Source organism: Cicer arietinum, chromosome 5 (genome assembly GCF_000331145.2).
Source record: "Cicer arietinum cultivar CDC Frontier isolate Library 1 chromosome 5, Cicar.CDCFrontier_v2.0, whole genome shotgun sequence".
In the NCBI taxonomy this organism is placed as follows: Eukaryota; Viridiplantae; Streptophyta; class Magnoliopsida; order Fabales; family Fabaceae; genus Cicer; species Cicer arietinum.
Genome location: NC_021164.2, coordinates 71,120,165 through 71,144,769, shown reverse-complemented (window position 1 = coordinate 71,144,769; position 24,605 = coordinate 71,120,165). Strand labels below are relative to the sequence as shown.

The window sequence follows — 24,605 nt, the reverse complement described above, 5'->3', positions numbered from 1 at the left end:
TGCTGATATTTCATTTCAGGAGGATTGTGGTGAGTTTTTATTGGTCAACTACTTCATCCTGCTTTCCTATATTTTATGGGATTTAATTCATATGCACTGACAGTCAAGGTTGTCAAACTCTAGATCTTACCTAAGATCTTTGTGATATAGAAAAAGCGTAGATTGTAGGATCGTAACTCGGATCTTAAGATCTCACAAAATAGACAAAATTATACCATAAAATTAAGAAAAATAACCTTAACATAAAAATTTTCATTGGTTCAATAAAAAGTCATAAGCTGAAACACAAAAGGCTACTACCTTTGTCTCAAAAAAAAAAAACCTATCACCATCATCTAACTAACAACATCTAAAACTTTAATTTAACAATTCATCCAAGTATTAGAAATAGGAAGCTTAAAACAGAGGCTTGGAAAACGAGGGAATCTGAAATTGAATATTTAATTTAAGTATTAGAAATTGAAACAGAGTCTTAAAACCAAGACTTGGAAAACGAGCATAGCAGAATACGAAGGTGCCTACGAGAAATACGATGGAGCAGAATACGAGCAGAGAAGAGCATTGCATCATGCGCATGTTGCTGGCTGCTGTTGCCTTCAAAACCTCATGCGCTTCTCTATGGGAAACAAGTAGAATACGAAGGCGAAGAGGTGCAAAACCGGGCCAGAGCATGGGCTTTACAACCGGATCGAAACAGCGTAAACGGGTCGGAGTTTCGCGAAACGGCGCTTCTTCTGCGTGACGAGGCGCGCCGCTCCCACGCTTCCATGCGCTTCCTCTGCACGCTCACATATCTGGGTCATACAACGCTTTTTCCTTCGCTCTAACACTATTTACGCTAAAAAACGCGTAAGATATTAGGATGTTACGCTTTAGAGCTCGCTCCTAACAACCATGCTGACAATACAAAGATCTTTTACATCGTCAGTTAATCACAACAGTTGGATCGTTAAAAGTATTTGTCTTTTATCTCATCTACCTCAAACAAATGGTGATTTATGATTGATTACCGTGTAAACAATTTTACACCGACACTGTATCAACATTAATCTCTATTTTATGTATTGTAAACCATTTTGGAATCACCTACTCTTTGAATTAGCTAAGTATGTTTGATTCCACTTCTCTGTCCTGCAGCTCGCATTCTACGTGCAATTAGAATTGCTGCTCGCCTAGGATTTAGTATTTCTAAGGAAACAGCACATTTTGTTAAAAATCTGTCTTCTTCAGTATTAAAACTTGATAAGGTATTTAAAGTGGTCTTCTTTGTTTTATTATATCTATGACACTATAATACCAATGTTCTGAATAAATTGTTTTTCTTGAATTTTTTCAGAATAGGCTCCTAATGGAAATAAATTATATGCTAGCTTATGGTTCCGGTGAAGCTTCTTTGAGGCTATTATGGAAATTTGGACTGCTAGATATACTTCTTCCCTTCCAGGTAGATGTTCATTTTGCATTTAATTTTTGACTCAACCATGGAATGAATATTTATTTAGATTGAACATTACAGGCTGCTTATTTTGCTCATCACGGGTTTCGAAGGAGGGACAAAAGAACCAATATGCTTTTGGTAAGTGATAACCTCATACTTTTTCATGGAGTTTACACTGGAAAGTTTTCTGGATAAGCATACAAGAGATCATGCTCCTAAGCTAACCAGTAACTTGTTTGTTATCCTGTATATGAAGCTGTGCTTCAAAAACATGTGCTTGTTTGGAGTAGAAAACAGTTCCGTACCACAACTCGTATGATCCTTCCATATAATTTAAACTAGAATATGCAATACGACGAGTTCCTTTTGTTCCACTACTTAGGACATGCGATATACATATGTACATACTTACATGCATGCACATGCATACATTTACATACAAATAAATGTATTAACACACATTAGCAATACCTTGATTAAGTATTAGCACATTCATTCTTGTTTGATTAAGTTCTCTGCCACAAGCCTACAGAATCCTTTTCATATATAATAGGTTGCATTCCTACCTACTAATTAAGGTATTCTTATTAGTCTTTATATACATGCGGCCAAAGTCTTTGACTGTCTCAGTAGTGAGATGGGGTGTGGGATGTGGGGGGTAAGGTGGCGATCTCCTTCCAATTTTATGTGGTTTATCAGGCTTATATTGGGCCCGTTTGTTTTTAGCACTATATTGGCACATTTTTTTATTGGATCTCTTGGAATATCATTGCAGTCTCTCTTCTCCAATTTAGATAAGCTTTTGGCTCCAAATCGTCCATGTCATAGTAGCTTATGGTAAGACCTTTGCAACAAAATTGCCTCTATTTTCTGTGCTTCTTTTATGTGATAAACTTAATGTGAAATGCTCTGTAAAGAGAAAATCCATGAGAATGAGAGTAAATTCTGAATTTCACTAGAATTGCAATTAAGCTTTCTTTGAAGATCATATCATCCTGCTATAGGACAACATATGTTTGAAGGTACGAATTGAGACCCCATTAGTTTTGGAATTTGGATTAAAAATGACTTATACATAAAAAGGTGTTTTTTTTAGAGATTTATGTGCACCCAGAAGCAACTTTGTGTTTGTTACAATTAGGAAAGTCACTTTGTAATTTTCTCTCTCATCTATCACACTCATTATAATCAGATTGTTTTTCAGAAGTTGCTTTAAATAGTTTTTCATTATAATAAAATTTCAGATTTTTTTTAATATTTTCAAAAGCTTAAAAAACAATTTGAAAATGCTCTTAAAAGTGATTATTTTAGAAAAGATGATTTTAGTTTCTAGAAAAGTTGATTTTATTTCTTAGAAAAAGTGTTTTTTTTTTTCCTTAAAATAATCTGAAACAAATAGATTCTAAATTTACAAATTCTTTCTCCCTTTCTGTTTCTGAGGAAATGTCTCACGAATTAACTTTTATTTCCTTATACTTCAATTTTTTCCCTCTCCTTCTATGTAGCAGACGAACTGGTGAATTTATATAATGATCCTTTTGGTATTAATTTGTTACCTATTTTTAGTTTTTCCTTTTAACAAAATTTGGCTTATAAAAAATATTTCAAAAAATACTTTTGGATCTTTGGTTTGTCTAAATCCTTTGACCGCTTTCACAATTTGAGTGTGATTGAAGTTTTCCTTTCTCAACTCTCGTCAATGGTAATAATAGATTTTAAACATTGTTTTTCTTGTATCCAAATTCTTCAGAGTCTTAGTAACATGATATAATTTATTTTACTATACACGGTTAATTAGAAACACTAATATTAACAAGCTGATTTCAAGTGGGTCAACAAAGGAAAGTTCATTACTAAATCTATGTTTTCAGGTTTGGGATCCTAGCATTACATAAAGCATTGAGTGATCGACCAAGGGACCCCTTGGTGGTTGCTGCATTTAGCCTTGCAGTCCATAATGGTGGAAATTTGTTGGAAGCAGTGAACATAGCAGGGATGATTAACAAACCGCATGATATGAGATTTCCTGAACTATTAGATCCTTCAGGTTTGGATACAGAGGCATTGGAAGCTGGCGTTAGGGATCTCGCAGAGTCTGTTAGAGGGACATTGTTGCAAATGACTGATGAGCATTTTGTATCTCAGGCTATGGCTGACTATCCTCAAGCCCCTAATTCAGACCTAGTGAGCATCTTTTTCCATTTTTTTAATGTATATACTTAAGGATATTATACAGTTCATGGATTGCACCAGGATGTTATATACCTAATTATTGTTTATCATCCAATTAAATTGAAACTTCTACTTTCCTCAGCAATAGCACTCACATTGATGTGCGAATCTCATCATTGATATGATTCACAGTGCGAGAGCACTCACACTCACATTCTTTGCTACATTGTCTTTTGATGAAATGTAATAATCTTGACAATGCACGATTCATAATTTGTGCTGTTCTCGTTCTTAATCTTCACGTCAATTTGACAGGTGTTCATTCCATTAGGATTGTACGTAAAAGCATTCAGCATTTTTGAATCTGTGAAAAGGAGCGCTAATAGGAAATGTTTGTCAAAGCAAGGGATGAAAATTGATTATGAGTCCTTAGCTGATGGTAATTTACAAGAAATAAGACACGTTTTTGCAAGAATTGTATTTGATACCGTGTTCCCACTTCACCAAGATCAGGACCAGTCATTAAAGAGCAGCTGGGTTCCACAGGGAGGCTAGTTTGAAGGTTTATTAGAAATTATGTGAAAAAAACACTTACTGAAATAACCATTCTATCGAGGGGAATAGTTCTGATGATAGTGAGAGTAAATTGGTGGAAGGTCTAATTCCAGCTCTGAGAGGTACTTGCAAGAAATATCATCAATTTGTTTTTCATCAACACTTCAGAGGAATGGTACTACCCTACTCTGCTATTCAATGCATTTAACTCAGAAGCTACATAGCCAACGGATAATGGAGGAAGATCATATTTATCACAAAAGAGCTGCCCTGCACCCCAAAATCCGTCGTTCTTCAGTTTTGGCGTGTAATGTTAAATCTCATTATAATTAATTATTATTTTAGTGGAAGAATAGGTTTTTGCTTTCTTTCATGAATTTATCGATGTGTGAAACAATTTTTTAGGGTTTTTTTGGTAAAGAATTCTGTAAATGGCTGATACGGGGACATCTAATTTTTGAGAGATCAATTTAGTGAAGTATGATTTTTTTGACAGATACTGTCCTTCATAATTTATATGAACCATTGTCTAGTTTATGTCAATGGTAGAATTTCACTTTACGTTTTCTTTTTCATATGTAGCTTGTTGCGCCTGTGCCCAATAGAACGTTGGTTAAAATAGTTTATTCCACCTTTGGAATAACATATACAATCTCAGTATTTTTTATTTTATTTTTTAATTTTAAAGATCAAAGGCAAATATTACTAATCTGAGCGAAAAAAATCGTCTCTAAAGCAAGTCACAGAGAAGTGAGAGAACAATGGAATTGAACTCAACTAAAAGTAGTGGAAGTCGAAGGTCCTACCACGTGCTAACTCACATTACAATTTCTCTGTCAACTTTAACCGGAGTGACTTCTTTATGTGTCGCTTGATTCTCACATCAAATAAATTTGTCTCAACTCTCAATTGCTGACCTGTGTGTATCCTAGTCATAAGTCGCTAACAAGAAGAACTACCCACCAGTCACCATCAACTCATAATTTTGGAAGATTATTATGACATTCATAAATACTCATCTTAAAGATTAGAGACTTATGTTATTGATCCAGCCATAACTTGAAACAGTATATTTTTTTTCACAACTAACTTCTATTCGAAAATGAATTCTCGACTTTTGATGATAAGTGATTTTAGTGACTTTAGGATATTTTAAATAAAGTTGTTAATTAAAATTAAATAATTAAAATTATTTAAATGAAAGAGAATGAATAGTTAAGAGATATATAAAAAGTCATAAAAAATAATACACTAAAATAAAATTACTATTTAGCAAGTCACATACCATAAGATTGATTTATTCTGAAAAGTGTTGTGTCCTTTTGTGGCAGTTAAATTTTAGTTGATCAACTTTGGTTCGCTTTAATAGGGTTAGACATTATTAATTGTAAAACAGGTTGAAAATAGTCATGAGTTTGGTACACTGAGCGGTGCAGTGGACATGCTAAGAGTCTCAAATTTTTATATATTAAAGTATTACATTGTGGTAGTTGTTTTCATCACTTAAAAGAAATCATTTGGTACAATATAATGGATGTCCATTCACTTCTCTTGTGTTTCAATCATGTTTGCGAATAGTGTGAACATATCGCTTGATTAACACGTACCAGATGTACTATTTAATTCTTAGAGTTGGTGACAATAAAATGTAAAGGAATAGCAACCACAGTCATTTGAGGGCAAAGTGAATCTTGACGACTTCTCTACGTGCATTGATCAAATTGAGTAGATCGAAGATTAATGCTAATATTTTTATAATTAGATATTTATTAAAATAATTAATACTAATAATTAATTATTAATTTAGTTAAAAGAAGAAGTTGAACTCGTAACATCTTTATTAATTGTTTTAATAAAAAAGTTACTTTGATTTGATTGTATTGTTGGATAAATCAAACCTACTTTCTCTATCATATAATAAAAGAACAAAAAAATTATGGTAGTAGTTGAAATATATACACTTTTGTACTTATATTATTACACATACAGATAGTTATTAGTTACTAATAGTTAATATTGACTTGAAGTAAATTAATATTTATTAACTATATAAAATGTATTATATATTATATTATAATCAAATTTTCTTTTGAATCTATTTGAAATAATTCAAATTTCCTTATTTATATTTTTTGTGGTTCTATCATGGTTGTGAACAACCGGAGACACACTCCGGTTCCTAAGCCGCCAAAAGAAACGAGTCTCTCTTTTTATTGTTGGTGAAAAATAAATAAATGATTTGATCTAATATATCTTTGAAAAACGACACGTACGTAGACTTTACTAGCCTTCTCCGTCGCGAACCTATTGCAAAGAAGCGGCGTCGTTTTGTCCTACATAGCACAGCGCACGATTCCAACGGAACAAACTTTTCTCCTACTCTTTCTCCACAATTTTCCTTCGATTTTCTCGAGAAAATCTAGCACAGTCTCCTCAAGTCTTCTATAAGGATTGATTACAATCATGGACCGGAGGAGAACCGAGAGTCCAGTCTACACGCGGCAGTGGAGCGGTGGTTCCAGCAGCACAGGCTCATCATCACCGGTGATGTCGCCGGCTCATCCTCAGTCACGGCTGGGTCCTACTTCCACCGGCCTCTCCACCGTCAAGCGCACGCAAAACGTAGCTGCTAAAGCCGCCGCGCAGCGCCTTGCTCGCGTCATGGCGTCTCAGACCGTCGACGACGACGATGAAGACGACGATCTCGGATTCCGTTACGGTGCTCCGCCTCCTTCCGCTTTTTCTTCCTTCTCCAGCAACAAGAGTTCTAGTGCTAATGCAACCGGCATCCCTCCGATTTCAGTCGCGAGGCCTAACAGATCTCCTTCTCCTGCGGTAATTCTCAACGTTCTTGTTCACTAAGTATCTGTTCTTATTCAATTACGTGATTATTTGCATTGGTTCGTTCAATTAACTCGCAGAAAAAGAAAAGAATATCGGTATTCTACAAGATTTTAAGCTTAGGGATATTTCGTTTGTGACTTGGTTCGCGGTTGTTAAATTGATGCTATCGATAGTGATTGAATGAGATCTGAGCGACGGATTGGATTTTCTAGATTATGGATTAATTCAAATTTATGTTGCTTATTCTTGTTGAGCTAATAAGATTTTGATGTTTTTATTAGTTAGGTCGGAACTTTGTAGAATATAATCGTTCAGTGCGTTCAGCATCAGCTGGAAGACCGGCAGTTTCAGTTCGCTCAACAGCGGTGGTGCCACCTCCCAAATCAACTATCCGAACACCTATGGCTGTACCTCCAATCGATCCTCCTACCAATAGGAATAGAGAGAAAAGGTAGTGTAGTGTGCAGTTTTTTTACCACTTCAATTCTTTTGGTTTTTCCGCCGCGTTATATGACTGGTAAGTTTGTATTTTGTTGCACTTCCTGGTTGAGCTAATAATACTGTAAAGCTGATTCATGATAAACTTAAAAGGTTTAAGACATTGACATGCAAAACACTTGTTAAACTACTTCAGTGGCTTGTTGTTCTAAATAAAAATAAAATAATATAGTGGATTGCCATGCAGAGGTCATTTTTGGGCTCTAGTCTTGATTTGCCCAAAAATGACCTTTGCACATGCATGCAATTCATTCTTTTTTATGTATGAGTGAGCTCGTTCCTTATTTTATTTATGGACATCATATATCTATCTATATCTTTTTGTGTGTATGTGAACTTCAAGTACAGTAGTTTGTTGGCCACAAGGTAATACTGTTGACTTGCTCTTCTTTGAATTTTAATCATTGGTTGATGATTTCAGGTTTGCACCAGACATCACTATCAGGCAACTTAACTCCAAAGACTCAGGAGATCAGCGTGAAGCATCTGCACTTCGTGATGAAGTATAGTAATTCTCGAGCTTTAAGTAGATTTTGTATTGCAATTGTTAAAAGATGAGCTTTAAAGCTGATTCTTATTGATATTGCAGCTTGATATGCTACAAGAAGAGAATGATGCTTTATTAGAAAAGGTATGCTTACTCACTCCCAGACAAAATCAGTTGTTGTTCATGTTATATGATGTTGAACATAAGCTCCTGATTATACTGCAGCTAAGACAAGCAGAGGAAAAACGCCAAGAAGAGGAGGCCAGGTCTAGGGAACTTGAGAAACAGGTGAATTTTGTTTGATACTTGAGAAGAGGAGGCCAGGTCTAGGGAACTGTTAGGCATAGGCCTTAGCATAAAAATAGGGTTTGGATTTTGGAATGTGTATACAAAAAAGAATAAGCAATAGGATTTTAGTGGGATAGTTAAATTAGTTACACTAGCAGTTAGGAAGTTATAGATCACATAGCGGGAACTGTACAGATGGGTTCACATGCTGGAACAATCAGAAGTAAACTAAGTCTCACAGTTGTAAGGGGAAACCCTCGGAAACTAAGTTTTCTGGTTCCTAACAGAAATATAACAGAAGTGGTTTTAAGACCATAGTTTAGATGTCATATTTTTGCATAACCACTATGCTTTTATTCTCAGCGATTTGTACATGTGTGAAGTAAGATCTACGTAATATATAAAAGTTACTTCATTTTCGCAGCTTTCATTCTGCATGCTATGTTTGCTGATATCTATATCCTTGATCATTTTGGTTTTGGCAGGTTGCTTCTCTGGGAGAAGGTGTATCCCTGGAAGCCAAACTGCTGAGCAGGTAACATAGTTTTAGATTCCCATATACTTTGGTCGATCTGAAAATATTTATTTTATTTTTTTATTTGTTAGGTCATGTTTTTGTTTGGTATATTTGCAGGAAAGAAGCCGCTTTGCGTCAAAGAGAGGTATGAAGGAAGAATGAATATTAGATGTGGCAAAAATATGAAATTATTGATGATAGGAAATTTTAAGTGCATGATTACCTTTGCTTGATAAGTTGCTATACTAGCTCTTCAAGTTTTAATTCAGTATTGAGAACAATGCATGTGTGCATATGTGTGAAGGGACACGATTCTTAGGTGGTTTTGCACCTGGTTGTATAATATTAACTTGATACTTTTGTACCCAATGCTCTGTTTCCAGTTGCAGTTTTATTCTTAATTTTTGTGTTTTGAGCAACAAGTTTTAAATGCTGGTTCACTCAAAGAATATCCTTGGAGTACTCAATATTTGTGTCACAGGCTGCTCTTTTGGCTGCAAAACAAACAAGGAATGAAAGGGATGAGGATATCACAGCTCTTCGTGTCGAAATACAGGTACTTTTGAAATTTGAATGAATTTTTTAGTTGTACCACATACCTGGCCTTTTTTTCAATGAACACCACATACGTGGTCTGATCAATAATTAATCTCTGGTACAAGTTATAGCTTCTATTTTACTTTGTTTAGAACCTAAAAGATGACGCTGCTGCAGCAGAGGAACAACGGCAAGATGCCGAGGCCGAAGCAAAGTCTCTTCGAACAATGACACAGAGAATGATTTTGACACAAGAAGAAATGGTCTGTGTATTCCATTAAAGTGAGAATTATCGAGTAATCATTTTTTCCATCTGTCTCAATTCCTCTTTTAATCTGTCTTTAGGAGGAAGTGGTCCTGAAGAGATGTTGGCTTGCCCGCTACTGGGGTCTTTCTGTAAAACATGGTAACAAAACTGCTTGTGCTCCCTACTTTCTGCATAAAAAGAATATCTCAATCTTTAATTCATTTTTTTTACTTTGATCTGAAAAGTCATGACTTACAAAGATATGAGATGCATATTTTGCAAATATCCGTTCATATATTGTTGGTGTAATGACCTCTATCCTTAGGAAGTTATGCACAATATTATTAACTAGATTATCCAATTCCTTCCTAAGTGATGAACTTAATATTAAAACCAACTTGTTTAATATTAATTCCAATTTAACAATAATAGATTCAAAATTTATTCAAAACTGAGATTCAAGAACACATGTATTATCAAGATAAAGAGTATAGAGATAGAGAAGTGTGCACCATGGATTTTTATACTGGTTCGACTATCAATTCGATAGTCTACATCCAGTCCTGAAATCACTTACCGATTCCAGCCTTTACTAGAAATGATTTGAGTATGTTTACAGACTTTCGAGCACTTCAATGCCTATACATCTAACTCAACATCAATCTACAACAACAACCAATCTATCCTTAAGAACTAATCGCCAAGCTCTAGCAAGATCAGAGATCTCTTTTAGATGATCACACACTCTAAAAAGATGACCACCAGTTTCACAATACTGGATTTCCACGCACTTTCTTTTACAAAGATGGTTCTTTCAAAAAGACTAAAAACACTTTCAATCACAATGAATTCTCACACTAAGTATTTGCCAATAATGTTTGTGAGTTGCAACAATTTTTCTCAAAGTGTATTTTTCGAAAAGCTAAATGAAAAATCTTTCAGTTCTCTCTATATATTCTATATATATTGTAAAAATTGTGATTGATTCATTTTATATTGTTTCAGAAAAACTTCAGACAAATTAATTTCCCAATCGATTTTATTAATGCGTATTACCAAATCAATCGATTTCCTAATCGATTTCGCATTTCTTGTTTTTCTTGAAATTCTTGAAATAGATGAACTAATCGATTTGCTAATAGATGTTTTTAATGCATATATCAGAAACTGATACTCAGTTCATATCAGAGTCGATTGAATAATCGATTATAATTGTTTTGTTCAAAATGTGAGATCAAACAATCAATTACTCAGTCGATTCTCTTTCACTAACATAATCGATTTGGCAATGGGCTAATTTCTCCCTGTAACTCAGACATTTAACCAAATCGATTTGCCAATCGACTGATTTGTCCCTGTAACTCAGATGTTTAATAAAAATCGATGTGCCAATCGATTATGCAATATGTTTCTGATAAATGATGAACTAATTCATTTATGCAATCGATTATCCAATCAATTTCTTATAATCATAGAACACAAGTCTGATAAAAACATTTAAGTAATCGATTTGCTAATCGATTTACGCAGTGAAAACCTTGTTCTATGAATCAGAAAATCGATTAACCAATTGATTAGTAGAAAACTTGTAACTTAAGAAAAGTATATCAATCGATTGTCCAATCGATTTCTTTTAATCATAGAACACAGGTCTGATAAAAACATTTAAGTAATCGATTTGCTAATCGATTATCTCAGTGAAAACTTTGTTCTATGAATTAGAAAATCTATTAACCAATTGATTTACCAATTGATTGATTAACATACTTATTTTATGATTTCAGTTTTAATTGGCAAATATTAGATGTGTGAAATCATAATGATGAATCTAACTAATAAACACTATGAACAATAGACACATTTACACATAATCTTCAAGCCTTGTATGATATGATCAATCTTTGCTTGAGATCCAAGATTTGTCCAAGTGTAGTGTTTGATTCTTTCCTGAAATGTATCTCAACTCAAACTATTAGATTAATCAGATAATGCATATACATTGTATGTTTGGAAGTTATATCAAAATCATAGTCAAGGAGGCATATATCATACATATATTACTGATAACATGAGTACTTATAATTCTTGTGGCATGTTACTTCCATGTTTTTAAGGCATATGTGCAGATATAGCCCAGTCCAAGTATGAACATTGGTCTGCTTTAGCTCCTCTTCCTTTTGAACTTGTCATATCTGCTGGACAAAAGGCTAAGGAGGAATCTTGGAACAAAAGTGAGCATGAGTTGGTACTTTAAACTTTAGTTTGAATAATTTATCTCTTAAATTAGTTACAATGACATCTAATTAAACAGCATGGACTAGGTGCTGATGGTTCAGATAGAAGCAAAATTGTTCGTGATTTGAATGATCTCGCCGGGGAAGGAAACATAGAGAGTATGCTTTCGGTTGAGATGGGTTTGAGGGAACTTGCTTCTTTGAAGGTTCTCAATGAATGTTATTTAAGTTAATGCTTTGTTTGTTCAGTTCTTTATCACGATCTCTGTTTGGACATTTTAGATGCAAATAATCATATCTTGAAGCCTATTATTATTTTAAATCACAGTTATCAAGAATCCAAACTTTCACACAATTTTGGTTGAAATTTGACTTTCTTTCTACATTTTGGGTTTTTTCACATATTGTTTCTCCTTTTCCTTTCTTATCTAACGCTGGGAAAATATATAGTAGACGCATAGCACATGCTTATGCTAAAATAGAGAAAGAGGGGCAATAAGAATGACAGGTTGTATATATATGAAATGAAAGGGTGTTCAAATAAATAAACGGGAGAAAATGGGCGCGGACTTGCTGCTCCAGAAATGGAAAATGTCATAGGACAAGTTTATTGGAAGAGATTGGGATGCATATCATGTCGAGGGAATATTTTTTTTTCGGGTGTGGGGGTGGTTATCACTTATCAATATAATTTTATGCAACCTTTTATATATTTTTGTCTTGCTGTTTGTGTTCTCTGCAGAGGGATACCTCTGATTGTAAGGAGCTTGTCTCCTCCACGCATGCTTATCTACAGTAGAATATCACTTCCTACCAATATTTACATAAAATACTTGTTTTTTAGGTTGAGGACGCCGTTGTGCTTGCATTAGCCCAACACAGACGCCCAAATTTGATTCGGCAGTCTGTTTTAGGTACGCAAAAATTATGTCTTTATGAGATCTAATTTTTCTACTTCTCTTTTGGCTAATCCATTTGGTTACTCTTACTTTTTCATTTAATCTGCTACACCTGTCTATATTCCACCTGCAGCTGGTACTATTCTTACCATATTACTGAATTATTTCCTTTCCTCTTATAATTCAGTTTTTGGTTGATTGCAGTGGTGTTTTAGTTTCATGATTTTTCTTATGTGGATTATCTTTATGAGTTTTTTAGTAAACAAGAGTTATCTTTTGGTTTGTTTTAGTTCATGTGCTCATTTTGGAATAATTTTCTCAACTTTTACTGTTATGTTAATATTTGCAACGATAATGGTTTAGTAGAAGATGATTTGAACTGTAATGTTTTTCATTTGTTTAAAATTTATTTGCAGATTCCAAATCACCTGGTGATGCCAAGTATTCGGAAGCATTTGGTAAGAATTAAGTTGTCAACACTTTCATTTGATGTTTAGATATTTTTAAGTTTTCAGTAGATGAGTTTTCTGGTTCTTTTATTGTGGTCAAATTTATGTGCTTTAGTGGTTTTAAATTTTTAGATATACAAACCCGTGTGGAATGGTTTAAGTGTCTATCTGCATTTTAGAACTTTTCTATTTGCCTTTAACTAGTAAAATGTTGCTTATATATGTTTCAATCATTTTTATATATTATTCTTTTGGCGGGGAAATTACAACTGATTTTGGACAATATACGACCTATTAGTTATGGACTGAACTTCATCTGTGGGATAGGATTTATGTAAGGCTAATGCGAATGGCTACCTGTGTATTTTTGCTGATATATTAAACAGACATGGCTGCATTTGGCCATTCTTCATTTGTAAATGGAAATGTGTTTGGCAGATCACCTGATGATACTTTGTTAATCTTCTGTTATCTGTTTCCTCCAGAATTAAGTGAAGAGGAAGCCGAAGACGTTCTTTTCAAAGAGGTTGGTTGCTTGTTCTTTGAAGATTCTGAAATTTTGCACTCTATGTTCTTGGCTTTGGTCCAATGAAATTGTAATATTTGTCCTTCAAATGATGTTACAGAATTTTCATTTCTACTAGCATTGGTCTCGTGGTTATAGCATGTGAACATGTCTTCTTAAAATCCGCAATTGATTATCTTGACAGTAATTTGTGTTCTTTGCTAAATATCCTTCGGCTGAAGTCATATTTATTTCTTAAAAAATTCAGTCAATTGCTTTGTTCTGTTTTTTCTCATTAATACAATCCTTGAGATGAAATCTTGAATGGACGCTCCTATATAGCCATGGCTTTTGGATGACCAGTTTATCCTATAATTTAATTTGAAATATAGCTATTTTGGGTATTATGCACATATTATTTAATATATGCTTAATTTATAAAATACAAATATTTGCAGGCGTGGCTAACTTATTTCTGGAGGAGGGCTTTATTTCATGGTGTGGAAGAAGATATTGCAGAAGACCGGCTTCGGTTTTGGATTTCCCGCAGCGGACAGTCACCAACTTCACATGATGCTGTTGACGGTAAGCTCATCATTCTTATCATCTTCTTGTGTCGCTTGAATTTGAATGGTTTTTATTTAAAAAATATCTAGATGGTTAATGTAGCATGACAGTTTCCATATTGCTCATTTGCACTGTATGCATGAATATAAATTTCTGATCGCTGCAAATGGCTTTGAGATATTTAATACAAAGGAGCTGAAGATACTTGATATACTGAGTGTCTAGATATTTGGCTACCAACGGGAAACAACACAAGTACTATCTGAATTTCATAAAGATCATTTCGTAATTTAGGTTTTACTTCTATTACCCTTTTGGATTTTAGATTTCTTGACAGTCGTGGGAATTAGTGATAATTTCCTGATTTTATGGGCTGTCAACTGGTTGACTATTTATCAAATCCATATCCAATTGTGTTCTCTTGTGCCTGATTTGGTCATATCAGTTTTGTTGCACTACACGAAAACCGGCCAGGTTTTTCCTATGAATTCAGTGGTTATTTTGTTTTATTTTCTAATCTGAACCTGCAACACTACCAATCAGCTGCAATTCAGAAAATGGATAAGTAACATATCTGTGATGTTTGGTAGTCTGTAACGTTGGGTATGCAAATATGGGAAAATTCAAAGAGAGAACCGTGCTGTTACATGCTCAAATGTTTAATTTATATTGCTTCAATTTACATGAATGTTTTGTATATCAACTCCTGTGTTCATTCTGCTTCCTTCTAGTTGAGCGAGGTTTGTTGGAGTTGAGGAAGCTGGGTATAGAACAGCAACTTTGGGAAGCTTCTCGGAAGGGAATTGATCAGCATCCAGAGTCGGCATTTTCCAATCATAAGCCTGCCTCTGATTCAGATGCCTCATCGTAATTGTCCGAGCCCTTTATTTGTTGATTGATTCTTTGCCCTGCCTGTATATTTTTGTTTAGTTTTCTATACAAGTTCTTTTTCCTTTTCTGTACACCATGTTTTCAACATTATATTTGGGTCTAATACAAAGGAAGCAAGAAGCTTTACGTTGAAGGAAGACAGTATCTGTGATAATAAACTACATGAAACTGGGAATCTTTACCTCATTCTTTTAAGAGGCCGAGCTTGCTTGTTTGTTATTGGAGAAGGAATATTTACAGTTAGTTTGTTTAGTTTTTCACTAGTTTGTTAGTTTTTGCTGGAGTTGGTTGGTTAGTTGCTGTTAGTTTTTACTGCCAACTTGTCCGAATATAATTTATTTTACTTTTTAAAAAAATATTAAAATTGTATTTTTTTTGTTAGAGCTAATTTTTAATATTAAATTAACGTCTCTAAGGGCTCTAGGAATATCTGAAATTTAAAAATGACAAAATTAGGAGCAAATTTTATTAAAAAATTCTGACATAATTAGAAAGTCATGGAGGAAGTATGAAGCATTATTTTAAATACTTTTTGTCTATATCTTTGGGAGTGAGTTACGTTGAATAAATTAGAATTCTTTATTACTATATTTTGACAAAATGAATTTACTTCATTTCATTTCTAATTAAAGAAGCCATACAAAATGGAACTTCGTAAAAATCGCATGGATGAGTCAAAATTACTTGTTACGACCAACAAGTATTGATATTTTGAAATTACAGGCGAGGGGAGGTAAATCTTGAAATTACAAATCAGATAGTTTAGTCTTTTAAACTTATCAAAAGACACTTTATCCCTTAAATGGAAGAATGTATATCGATGAATATTTTCTAAAGATAAATTCTGTTGGATAAAATAAATTAATCAATGTTTTTAATTGGATGAACCAAACTTTTCATATATATTTTTTAAAATAAAAAAAAAATTGTAGTCAACTCGAAATTTTATATTTGAATTCGATGAATGATATCTGATTTAATAATTTCAAAATTTGTTAATTAAATTAGATTTTACCAACAATTTTTTCTTTCTTTTTTTTTTTTTTATATAATTTGAGAGGACAATGTTTTTATAACCTATATTTTTTTTTACAACCTTTTTTTAATAGGTTTTTTTAATATATCATTGAAAGACTAAATTGCATAACCCTTATAATTTAAAATATAAAAAAAAAATGGTATTTTAAAGTAATAAATCCTACAATAGAGAGTACTAGATTATAACATAAGCCTATTCCTTGTAGATTAAGATGTGTGTAGAGCGTGCTTGTGTCTGCAGAGTACCACGATATTATACTAAGGTCGTCTATAATATTAAGTATAGCTAAGAAACTAAGATAGTGCTGTAATGTTCTCACGCGGGGTCCTGTTCAACTTTGTGAATGAATAGCAATCTCTATCATAAAAAGAATCAAAGGCCTGCGTTTTTTAATAGTAAAAGTGGATCATCTTTTTCTCCACTTGTGTTTACTTATTTCTTTTTAGTTGGATGAAAAATGGCTAAAGTTTAGTAGTTTCTTTTTCCAGTCTAATGTTTTTTAAATTAATTAGTTCAAAAGTTTTTTTTGGATCAAAATACATTTTTAGATTGTCAATTCAAAAGTGTATTTTGAAGACTAATGATAATAAAACAGATAAAAAAAGAAACTATACCAAACATCTTCAATTGCACTATCTCTCACATTTTCCAACTATGATGCCCAAAAGTCTACCCTAGCCACTCACATACATTATTCTCCTAACCACTATACTCCATAAGTCTCATAATAAATGCTAATTTAGTAAGAAAATTATTTCAAAATAATTTTAAGTTTTAATGTAATTTTAATATTTTTTTTTATGATTATACTCTTTAATCATTATTATGTATACTACTTTCAAAATATTAATTTAAATTTATATTTGTGATGATAAACAACACATTAATAACTAAAAATGATAATTTAATAAAATGACTATAATTATTTTTTAATTATTGCAATTTTTTAATAGTATGTGTATAAAACTTTAAACAATATTCTTATTATGAGAGAGGGGGAGTAATCACTTAACTCTTGGTTTACTTTTCTGTTGTTGTTTTGGGGTTGAGTGGGAGTAGATAATTAGCGTTTTGAGAATGAATAGAATATTTTGACAATATATTAAGAAATATATGAATGCCAAAAAATCAGTGACATTAGTGCTTGTAATGATGAAAAATCTGAAATCTTTAGTAAAAGCTGTTTAAAGTAGGGACCATATTTTTTCTCATTTACTAGTTCTTTGAGGCCGCATATAAAACAGAAAAAGCTCAATGTCCACCATATGAATTTTGATCATATTTGTCTTTTTATGGTTTGTTCTTTCTCTTGACATTCATTATCTTCATTTTTTTCTACCTTGTCTAAGGCAAACAAGATTAAAACCTATATACCTCTCCTCATAGAGTGGTCCATTCCAAGGACAATATTTTAAATCATCATTCCATGACTAGACCTTTCTAACTTCATCTCTAAGCATATTGGGTCAATTCAACATCACTCGAGAGGCTTGCCTAACTATACATATCCATAAATTGCGCTATTGCATGAATAATAAGGTTTTCAATAGTTGTGGTTCATTTCATAGTTGTCAACTTTTAATAAAAAATCTAATGGCTAATTAATAAGGTATGTTGTTCAAAAGTGATATTTATATATCCAAATAAAAATGAATTGAATAAGTAAAAAGTGAGTTAAATAATTAATTTAAAGCTAATGATGACAAAAAATTCAAATTCTAATCAATTAAAGAATCAATTTTACATCTCTCAAATGAATTTGACTTAATCTATAAATGAAATTAATGATACACTAAGCAATATAAAATCTTGCGAGGTTGAAATGTTAAATGAGGAAAGGCCCCACGAGAAACCAACGTGGAAAGGTTTGAGGGCACGATGGGAACATGTGGCTCCCTAGAGGCTAGCATGTGAGTTTGTAAAATGAAGGTGGGGGTGTATTTACTTTTGTGTCACCAAAAGGTTTTGAAAAACAAAGAATCATAGAGTTCCCTTATGATTATAACAAAAGCCTTTTCACAAATGGTCAAAGAGAACAAGTTCATCCCCACATAAGTACATAAAGATAAATCTTTAACCACCACAAGGAAAATACTAGACTTTTAAAGGATTAATCTCATTTAATTTCCCACTTGACAATGTTTGGGTATTGGGTATATTCAATAGCACACTTATTGGGCACGAGGAAAAAAAAACTCATTCAAGGTCTCACTCATTTTTAAAAATAATATTCTTTGCATAAAAAGAAAGCAACAAATAAAAAAGAAAAAGGGAAAGTATGCATATTCATTACTCAAGGTTTATTATGGTTAATCATGTATTTGAGTGTGCTTTTTGAATTTATAACTTCTCTTACAAGCCACAAATGGAATTTAATATTCAATGGTCATTACACTTCATTTTGTAACCACTTATTTTGTCGATGTGCAAATCTTTCTTGTACTTTCCAATCAAGAGAAACTAATCAACAAACAATATTTTTTTTTTTGGAAAACCAAAAAGGATATGTGCATCTTTTTTTTATACCCTGCATAATTGCATATCTTATGCCAGCATCTCCTCCCCAAAATGCTATGAAGTACTAATATGTCTCTACACCTATGGAGAAATGAAATACTTTTTTTTATCTAATTCTTTTTCAAATCCTAACAAGTACACATTTTTTGAAGGAGTGAAAAGTAACTCCAAAAGCCATTTTCCATGTAATAGAAAGAGATAGAGGTTTCTGAGGGAAGGCAATATATGTGTAGGGTGACTGATATTTTAATTTTTTGTTGGATTATTTTGCTTATTTTATTCTGGAAAATCTTTTGAGTGATTTTCATAAAAATAGTTTTTACGATATTTTCAGACTTACTTGTCTAGTAATGCTCGACTAGTTTCTCTCTTTCTTGTTAGATTTTTATCCTCTATTGTAAAAAAAAAAAAAGGAATAGATAGACACTATTGATGCAGTCAAAATTCAAAAGGATACAAAATTTACCATTTTCTTTCAAGTGCAAAAATGCAAGGACTTGCTAGCATAGCTGGAGAACACATTTTAGGATTTTAACTTACATTTAGTGCTTATTTAGTTTCATAGAACTTACAAACTTGAGTTTTCAACATATTTTGTTGATTTTATGTTTTTACAATGAGAATCATCTGTGTTCCAATATCACAATTAGGTTAAATCAATTTTAATTTCTTTTGTAAATTTGAATTTATATGTCAAAATTCTAAAGTTAGCAATTAACAAATGTATCGTATAAAAAATGAGTTAAATTTTAATGATGTGATTAATAATAGTTTAAATTTTAACTGAAAGATATATTTACATCAAGTGTCAACGTTGTCTCAAATATAATTACTTTTAACAGATAAAATTTATGAAAGAAAAAAAGAAAAATCTCCGTTCTATATTTACACAATCAAAAGCAATTATATTCTACAATAAAACAACGTGAATTTTATAATTACAGCTAAACATGGTAAAATAAAAAATCAATGTGTAACAAACATACACATGAAAGAATTGTTCTCACACATAGGGTCCATGTGAGTATCATCAATAGTGTAATAGATTAGAATCCTACACAAATCTACATTGAAGTATTCAGGATAACAACTCACATAAAAAATGTAAAAAGAGATTAAACAATAACAATTTTTCAGAAGGAATAGTCTTGACTCAGAGTCCTTAAATTAAATACAATTAAAAACAGAACTCATACATATTCCAATACCCAATTTTCTTTTCATCACAGCAAAATCACACACATACACTGACTAAACTTTAAACATTAAAACTCTATAGTAATAATTATATTTTTTTCTGCTGCTGAGTATATAGTATAGACAGACACAGCACACCTTGGTCATTGCCTCTGTCACATCTCTTTCAACACCATTTTCAGGCCTGCCATTATAAAAGTTAAAATTGTAATCATAATAACAATAGAATAGAATACATTAAATTTCAACCACCTCAATCTCAATGCCCCCACACACATTTAACCCAACCTTGTACTACTCATCATTTTAAATACATCACCCCATCACTCTTTCTCTCAATAGTCCTTTCACATACTCAACCTTTCTCTTCTCTTTACATTTGTGAAAGAAACCATGAAGTTCAATAGTACTATTGCAATGGCTATGTTAATTTTTCTTCATCTTAGTTTTCTTTCCTTGAAGGTGTTTTGTTTCTCTTCTCAACATCATTCTCATGCAGATAGAATTGTTGGTCTTCCTGGACAACCACACATAACCTTTCAACAATTCTCAGGATATGTATCAGTTGATGACAAGAAAAACAAGTCTCTTTTTTACTATTTTGTTGAATCAGAAATTGATCCACCTTCAAAACCTCTTGTTCTTTGGCTCAATGGAGGTTTGCAATCTCTCATTACCATCAAAGGGTCTTTCTTAATTGTATAAGTTAGTCCAAGAGTTTGACTTTGTGAAATGACTATCACTACCACTTTAATTAATAATAATTTCTAATTTAGTAAAATTATATTTGTTTTATTTTATAATATGTATCAAAGTTAATAGTTTGTGTGTTTGTACAGGACCTGGTTGTTCTTCACTAGGAGTAGGTGCATTCTCAGAAAATGGACCCTTTAGACCAAATGGTGAATTTCTCATAAAAAATGAACATAGTTGGAATAAAGGTACTACTCTATTGCCACATTCCAATTATCTATATATCTACCAGAACGGCATGCATATTAATTCATAGCTACTTCTGTGTTGTAGAGGCAAACATGTTGTATTTAGAGACACCAATTGGAGTTGGATTCTCTTATGCTAAAGGTAGTTCCTCTTATACAACAACAGTAAATGATGAGGAAACAGGTATATATCATATCACTTCATTATTATTTATTATTAAATCTTTCTTGAGACAAAAAATGTTTCTCTTTAGAAACTTCCTTTAAATCCTACTTCTATAAGAAAAAGGCATTAGGCAAGTATATCTTATGTTTTAGGCTTTTAAAAAGTTGAGATAAAAGATAAAACAGTGATTTTATTGTAAAATTTCACAATAACTTTTGTATGACACTTTACATTATTATTCTTTATGTCTTGTTCTTTACTCAAAGCATTAGAATGCTATACTTTTGATATCATTATGATGATAATGATGATGATTTCTTTTGTACATTTACTATATACTCTCAAATAGTCATTATCTACATACATATTTTGTCATCTGAAAAATATATTTATTTTTATTTTTATTATTTTTAAGCAAGGGACAATCTTGTATTCTTGCAACGTTGGTTCAATAAGTTTCCACAATATAGAAACAGAGATTTGTTTCTAACAGGAGAAAGTTATGCAGGTAAATTTAACGCCTTTATTTCCTTTTAAAAGCATGTTACATCAATTACTATATCTGCTTGATTATACATTTTTTTTATTAATTAAAATCACTGATTTATGCATGTATTAATAATTCAGGTCATTATGTTCCTCAACTTGCAAAACTCATGATTGAAATGAACAAGAGAAACAAGATATTCAATCTTAAAGGCATAGCTGTAAGTATTAATGTTAATAATGTTAGTGTTTAACTAACTATCATATGTTACTAGCTTCTGATACCAAAAATTTGAATTGAATTGCAGTTGGGAAATCCAGTTTTAGAATATGCCACTGATTTCAATTCAAGGGCTGAATTCTTTTGGTCTCATGGACTAATTTCAGATTCAACATACAACATGTTTACTACTGTGTGTAATTACTCTCGCTATGTGAGTGAGTACAATAGAGACTCAGTTTCACCTCTTTGTTCAAAGGTTATGGGATTGGTGAGCAAAGAAACTAGTAAATTTGTTGACAAATATGATGTCACACTTGATGTTTGCATTTCATCTGTGTTATCACAATCCAAGGTTATTAATCCTCAACCACAAGTGAGTCTCTTTTCATGGTTTTTTCTATCACTTTTGTTCATTTGTTTTCAAGTTTAGCAGCTTATTCGTTTAGATTTGTCGTATTGTGTCGTTGTAGCAAGCGAATGAGAGGATCGATGTATGTGTGGATGACAAGGTTACAAACTACTTAAACCGGAGAGATGTGCAAGAGGCACTTCATGCTAAGCTTGTCGGAGTTCGCAAGTGGGATGTTTGTAGCAAGTAAGTCATTCTCGAGGTTTTAAATTGCAGTTGCAGTCGCAATTATTAGTATTGCGTAGAATCATGATTAAATGTTGATATGGCCTAATTCACGGTTTTAAGTTGCAGTTCTAGTTGAAATTTTTAATATGACATAGAATTGTGATTGAATGTGGTTGATAAAGCCTCATTTGAGGTTGCAGAGACATCAAAACCTTGATGTCATAGCCTGGATTGCGGCCGCGGATATGTTTTTAAAACATTGGTCTTTCTCACTAAGTTGAAAAACTTGTACTTCTCTTAGGCTAATAATGGTTTTTAACCAATCCATGTAATCATTGGTTTTTGTTTTGTTGGTAACAGCATTTTGGACTATGATGTGCTTAACTTGGAAGTGCCAACACTTCCTATTGTTGGATCATTGATAAAATCTGGAGTGAGAGTTCTAATTTACAGGTATCTAGAGTTCTTATCATTTTGATTTATTTATGGCTTGAACTTGAGGCTTCGTATATACATGTTTTTAGAGCTAAATTAACATAGTCATCTGCATTATTATTTCTTCAGTGGAGATCAAGATTCAGTAATTCCACTAACTGGAAGTAGAACCTTAGTTCAAAAGTTGGCTAGACAATTAGGACTTAATACGACAGTCTCTTACAGAGTATGGTTTGAAAGCCAACAGGTAAATAGTATATATATTATATTATATTATATTATTTGTTATGTTAGTTTTTTTTTTCTTTCACCATATTCAATTTACATTAATTAAATATCTTACTTGTTTGAATTGTTGAGAAACCATTACAAAAATGCTGGCTCCATTTTATAAGGCCAGAAAGCTTTCAATGGACTGACTAGGAATCACTGACTAGTCTTTCCCCAAAGTAGAAAGATCCTTTTATCTTGGCTTTAGTCTTTGTCAACAGAACTGCATATTTTATTCTTTGTTCTAAGTTTGAACTTTATTATGTTTTTATTCACAAGTATAAAGAAAGGAATTTTTCAGTAATATCTATTTAAGAAAAGGCACAGTTACACTTACACTAAGACATCTAATGAAAATATAATATTTTGCAGTTATCTTTAAATTGTAGATAACAAGTAAACTTAGTAACAATATCGCAATTTATGTTAGACGTCGGTATAAAACTATTTTATACAAATAGAGCATCTTTATTAGACTCTTAACTATGTTTTTAACAAAGTCCAAATTGTATGCACAATGTAAATCATAAAGTAATCTCAAATCTCAATGAATGAAAATTAGGTTGGTGGATGGACTCAAGTTTATGGGAATATGCTCTCATTTGCAACAGTCAGAGGTGCTGCACATGAAGTTCCTTTCTCACAGCCTGAAAGATCACTTGTGCTATTCAAATCATTCTTGGAAGGAAGGCCTTTACCTGAAGTTTTCTGACACACTCTTTTCCCTTTTGTTTGTTTTCATATTAATTAGTTGAGTTTGTAAGTAAGCATTATTATCCTTTAATACAAAAATAATTAGAGAAAAGGAATGTATTACTGTGCAGAATGTCTAAAAGAAAAGTTTGACAATTTTTTTCATAACTTTTATGGCCTTTTGGGTTTTCAACCTTAGTTAGTGAGTTTTTGTGTGCTTGCTTTTTCTTTATTGAATTGTTAAGTGTACTTAAGAAATTATGTAAAAAAGTTGTTGAATGTTCTAAATTTTAAGGTCAACAATGAGGTTTGTGAAATTTGTTATTTGATTAACTTTATGTAAATGTATCCAAATAAAAATTATTTTACATTACCTTGTTTTTAAATTAAATTAATTAATTCAGAGTCAATTTTTATGGTTGTAGAAAAGATGTAAAAAAAGAAAAAGAAATGGTAGAATAGTTGATGGTTGAGCTGAAGACAAAAACTTCTGATACCGTTTGTGCTCTGCAAATATTCCAAAGAAACAGACACTAAAAATATTCAAAAACATAGATGTGACAAAAGCAAAATAAATGGCATGCCAGGGTTGTTTGGTTTCATGAATTTAATTTACAATTCATCGTACACAAGTGCCAAAAAGTAAGATGTCTCATTTGACATCAAAATTTGGATGTTCAACAATCATTTTCCTTTTCATTAACAACCTAGCTTAATCCATACTTGTTCTGTCTTATTTTAGAAAATGTTGTTTTCTTTTTATTAACAATTAAAAAAATATAGTACAATAAAATTAATATTAAAAATATAGAAAGTTAAATAAATAATTCAAGAATATAAAATAAATTATTAAACTATTTCCATTAATAATATTTGTTTACAATAATTATTCAAAAATTCTGCTTTCCCTCCTCTCTTGCTATTTCCAGCTCC

At 32.2% G+C, this 24,605-nt stretch overlaps 3 protein-coding genes across 6 annotated transcripts in view; all 3 read left to right on the top strand.

Annotated features, from left to right (window-relative positions):
* LOC101515442 (uncharacterized) overlaps positions 1–4,660 on the top strand; it is a 7,706-nt gene extending 3,046 nt beyond the window's left edge. The window contains exons 9-15 of the mRNA XM_073369331.1: positions 1–29; positions 1,138–1,247; positions 1,337–1,444; positions 1,517–1,576; positions 2,214–2,275; positions 3,310–3,622; positions 3,926–4,660. The exon at positions 1–29 is cut by the window's left edge and continues 2 nt beyond it. Of these exons, the coding sequence (XP_073225432.1) occupies positions 1–29; positions 1,138–1,247; positions 1,337–1,444; positions 1,517–1,576; positions 2,214–2,275; positions 3,310–3,622; positions 3,926–4,165 (922 nt within the window). The 3' untranslated portion in view covers positions 4,166–4,660. The remainder of the gene's footprint in view (positions 30–1,137; positions 1,248–1,336; positions 1,445–1,516; positions 1,577–2,213; positions 2,276–3,309; positions 3,623–3,925) is intronic.
* A 1,654-nt stretch (positions 4,661–6,314) lies between these two features.
* Positions 6,315–15,388, top strand: LOC101515775 (coiled-coil domain-containing protein SCD2-like). Of its 4 annotated transcripts, none has more exons than XM_004501685.4 (17): positions 6,318–7,000; positions 7,291–7,460; positions 7,929–8,010; positions 8,097–8,138; positions 8,220–8,282; positions 8,768–8,817; positions 8,917–8,944; positions 9,281–9,355; positions 9,489–9,599; positions 9,682–9,742; positions 11,710–11,814; positions 11,905–12,023; positions 12,662–12,731; positions 13,133–13,174; positions 13,651–13,691; positions 14,129–14,255; positions 14,969–15,388. In XM_004501685.4, the coding sequence occupies exons 1-17, from the start codon at positions 6,629–6,631 to the stop codon at positions 15,106–15,108; spliced, it is 1,698 nt and encodes a 565-aa protein (XP_004501742.1). In that variant the 5' UTR covers positions 6,318–6,628; the 3' UTR covers positions 15,109–15,388. The 4 variants fall into 4 exon arrangements, with proteins under 4 accessions (XP_027190337.1, XP_004501742.1, XP_004501741.1 ...); XM_004501684.4 differs by having other exon boundaries at positions 6,319–7,000; positions 11,698–11,814; XM_012716202.3 differs by having other exon boundaries at positions 6,860–7,000; positions 7,295–7,460; positions 11,698–11,814.
* A 4,754-nt stretch (positions 15,389–20,142) lies between these two features.
* On the top strand, positions 20,143–23,989 carry LOC101488769 (serine carboxypeptidase-like 45). Its single transcript, XM_004501686.4, has 10 exons — positions 20,143–20,539; positions 20,721–20,822; positions 20,908–21,006; positions 21,404–21,496; positions 21,616–21,695; positions 21,783–22,070; positions 22,168–22,292; positions 22,635–22,727; positions 22,839–22,956; positions 23,542–23,989. Exons 1-10 carry the CDS (start codon positions 20,275–20,277, stop codon positions 23,689–23,691), a joined length of 1,413 nt encoding a protein of 470 aa, XP_004501743.1. The 5' UTR covers positions 20,143–20,274; the 3' UTR covers positions 23,692–23,989.
* Positions 23,990–24,605: the final 616 nt, after the last annotated feature.